Below are 3866 nucleotides of genomic sequence, written 5' to 3' on the forward strand. Positions count from 1 at the left end.
GCTTGATGTAGTTATTTTCTCTCGCTGAGGGGCCTTTTGGCTATTGTTGGGCTGCCCAAAAGGATTAAATGCTCATAAATGGCACCCAAGACGCGTGTGGTCTTTAATGTGAAATCGGAGAGCAGGAGAACTTGTTTCACACAAAAAAGCAAGTTCAAGCGTAATTCCATTGAAGTTTTTTTGGGGAAACACTTGGGATTTGAAGCTCTTTTTTATACACTTTCAGAAGGTATTATAGTTATAATCAAGGAGGAGTTAAAATGTTAAATTGACCATCCAGATTTATTACCCTAACACAGAACAGCTTTCAGAATTGAAATTGCTGAATTTTTGACTTAGTTATGATCAATTTCCAACTCCACCATGTAAATATCTTTAAAAATCTTACAGTGCGTTTGCAAATTAATTGATAAAAATAAAATAAAACCCCCTCCTCTTTCTCTACCTCTTTCAATCAACCAATTCCAACTAATTCACAAATGTTCATAGAATATAAATAAAAAATTCCAATAAACTCAAGGAATTTGTATTGCCATTTAGCACAGTGACAGAGTCAACAACAAAAGGCCATTAAAAATAATTTAAATAAATCGTGGTACAGAGGGGGGTCAGTCCAAAGGGGTAGCAACAAAAAAATTAATGTTTAGCCACTGCAAATGTCCAATGAATAAAGCAAAAAACAATTTAGCCAATAGAATATTTCATTTACACGAAGACACGATCGGAATCGGAATAGATACTTAGATAGATGCGAGAGTGAGTCTCCAACCGGAGGTGCGGATAATTTATTAATGTGATTAGCATTGCCATTGTATCTTACGGATACTCTTTTGTTTCGCTTCGATGAAATCATAATAGTGACTGAACCTTAGGTTCAGAGGTGTGAAGAAGAAACAAAAAAATATGAATCTATTACAATATTTTACAGAGGCTCACAAATGTCACAAATTTGTAAATAAAAGAAGTCTTTTTTTGTAAATGTTTGTTAATTGATTTGGCATTGTCTTATTCATTTTTGGGATTACCTTTGAGGAGAATATGTTAATAACAAAATGCAGTGAAATTTTATATTTTAATTAAAGTAAATCCGACTCGAAACTTAGATACATTTGCCTAGATTGCCACTACAATAATATCTAAACATTTTCTCGGTTGTAGGCTAAATTCACAAATTGTGTCCCAAAAATGAACCAGGACAATGACATCCTCAGCATTCCCGAGGAGGTAGTTAGCTACCTGAGGAAACTGCGAAAACGTGAACGACAATTGATCTACAAAAAGAAGTTTCTGAAGACTCGCTTCTTGGATATGGGCGGACGTCTGAAGCTTCTCGAGGGTCGAGACGAGGATCTACCCTGTATGGTGTCCTCCAAGAATGTCTACCAACTAAGCACAGTACGTGTGGTGCGAGAGAATCTGGTCAGAATGCTGGCTACCACTTCGGAGGACTATGTCAAGTGCTACCTGGAACTGAGTATTGTACAAAGGAGTCTCAACCAGGATTTACAGACAACTCTCAGGAACCTGAATCAAAACCAAATGCCAAGTAATGCAATTGAACAAAATTAACAGAGAAATAAAGAATTAAATCGAAAATTTAGTAACAGAAATATTAATTATGAGAAAGGTGCTGGATTCGATATTAATCCTTGGGCTAATCTTGGAATTATGTTTAATGGAAGGTATATATACCCCATCATTATCTTAAAATGTTATATACAAATGCTATTTTGTATGTTTCCAAGTAACCCTTGAATTTTATATTAAACATAACCCTAAATAAATTATTAGCCCCAAATAACAATAGTCAAAGACAGCTCTGAGCTAAAATCTAAAACTCTTACTTCAATAAGAAAACATTTCCAGGAACTACAAAATGTTTTTACAATCAACCTTGTGCAGATTTACTACCAAACTCTTCCAAAGCCGCTGTGGCACGTTGCTAGCCATTCGACCTTACCACGAGGTAAGTGGTGACATTATCACTCCCTCGCAGGTGCGTGGCATCGATCACCTTCGCGATCCTCGTCTCAACAAGGGTCTGGCCTTCACTTTGGAGGAGCGACAGACGCTGGGTATCCATGGTCTCCAGCCCGCCCGCTGCAAGTCCCAGGAGGAGCAACTGAAGCTCTGCGAGATCTCTGTGAATAGGTATGAGAATCCGCTGAATAAGTATCTTTACCTGAGCGACCTCCACGATCGCAATGAGCGGCTGTTCTTTCGCTTCCTCTCGGAGAATATCGAAGATTTGATGCCCATTGTGTACACCCCAACGGTGGGTTTGGCTTGCCAACGTTTTGGCCTAATCTATCGACGTCCTCATGGCCTCTTTGTGACCTACAATGATCGGGGACATGTCTTCGATGTGATCAAAAACTGGCCAGAGTCGGATGTTCGTGCAATTTGTGTGACGGATGGTGAGCGAATCCTGGGATTGGGAGATTTGGGAGCCAATGGCATGGGCATTCCCGTGGGCAAGATGGCCTTATACACAGCTCTGGCCGGGATCAAGCCGCATCAGTGCCTGCCCATCATGGTGGATGTGGGTACTAATAATATCAATCTGCTGGAGGATCCCCTCTATATAGGTTTGCGCCAGAAGCGAGTGGTTGGACAGGAATATGATGACTTCATTGATGAGTTCATGGAGGCTGTGGTACGACGATATGGACAAAATACACTCATCCAATTCGAGGACTTTGGCAATCATAATGCATTTCGCTTTCTGGAAAAATATCGCAATAATTATTGTACCTTTAATGATGACATCCAGGGAACTGCTGGCGTTGCTGTGGCAGGATTTTATGCCTCCCAGCGTTTGACAAAAAAGTCCTTGCAGGACAACATTTTCCTATTTGCTGGTTCCGGTGGTGCTGCCATTGGCATTGCTGATCTCACGGTTAAGGCCATGGTACTGGATGGTCTACACATTGAGGAAGCCTACAACCAGATCTTCATGGTGGATGACCAAGGTTTGCTAACCACGTCTCGCAATCTGGATGCCCACCAGGCTGTAAAGTATGTCAAGGACATGCCGCCCATGTCGAGTCTTGCCGAAATTGTGGGTGTACTCAAGCCGAGTATCCTCATCGGTGCATCGGCCACTGGAGGTATCTTTACGCCGGAGATCTTACGTATGATGGCGGATAATAATGAGAGGCCAGTGATATTTGCCTTGTCCAATCCGAACATCAAGGCGGAATGCACTGCCGAAGATGCCTATAAGCATACGGATGGTCGTGTGATCTTCTCGTCGGGCTCACCCTTTCCACCGGTCACAATGGGCGAGAAGACCTTCCATCCCGGACAGGGTAACAATGCGTACATCTTCCCAGGCATTGCCTTGAGTGTGATTTGTACTGGCACCCATCACATACCCGAAGAAATGTTCCTAATTGCTGCCCAGGAATTGGCCAAATTTGTGCAGATTAGTGACATTGAACGCGGGTCGCTATATCCTCCTCTAAATACGATTCGGGATGTGTCCATGAACATAGCCATTGCGGTGACCCAATGTGCCTACGACAGAGGTTTGGGTTCCACCTATCCGGAACCGCAGGATAAACGCAAGTGGCTGGAATCGAATCTCTATAACTACAACTATGAGTCCTCGATGCCAACGACTTGGGCCTGGCCCCGGATGCCATATGTCAAGACTCGTGAGTTGCAGCAGATTAGTGTAAATGAAAAAGAGGAAAATAATTAGAATAGGGAAATCTATTCAAAATTTAGATATTCTGTAAAGCCTACCATTTTTCCATGTAGAACTTATTCATTTCTGGTTTATTAATTTTAAATGTCTTAAGGTATTTGATAATGATTTAATTGTTCAGTTTGTTTTTTATAAATAAATATAGTTATGCAAA

General features: G+C 41.3%; 1 protein-coding gene and 1 pseudogene across 2 annotated transcripts; both read left to right on the forward strand.

The window, feature by feature from the left end:
• Window positions 1-1083: 1083 nt before the first annotated feature.
• On the forward strand, window positions 1084-1600 carry LOC110178965 (uncharacterized). The gene has a single exon (XM_020946269.2). It carries the CDS (start codon window positions 1186-1188, stop codon window positions 1567-1569), a length of 384 nt encoding a protein of 127 aa, XP_020801928.1. The 5' UTR covers window positions 1084-1185; the 3' UTR covers window positions 1570-1600.
• A 179-nt stretch (window positions 1601-1779) lies between these two features.
• LOC110178940 (NADP-dependent malic enzyme pseudogene) lies at window positions 1780-3866 on the forward strand (annotated as a pseudogene). Its single transcript, XR_015270851.1, has one exon. The product of XR_015270851.1 is annotated as an NADP-dependent malic enzyme pseudogene (transcript).

The sequence above is a fragment of the Drosophila serrata genome, unplaced genomic scaffold (genome assembly GCF_035046125.1).
Source record: "Drosophila serrata isolate PLE 108 unplaced genomic scaffold, ASM3504612v1 contig_204, whole genome shotgun sequence".
Classification (NCBI taxonomy): domain Eukaryota; kingdom Metazoa; phylum Arthropoda; class Insecta; order Diptera; family Drosophilidae; genus Drosophila; species Drosophila serrata.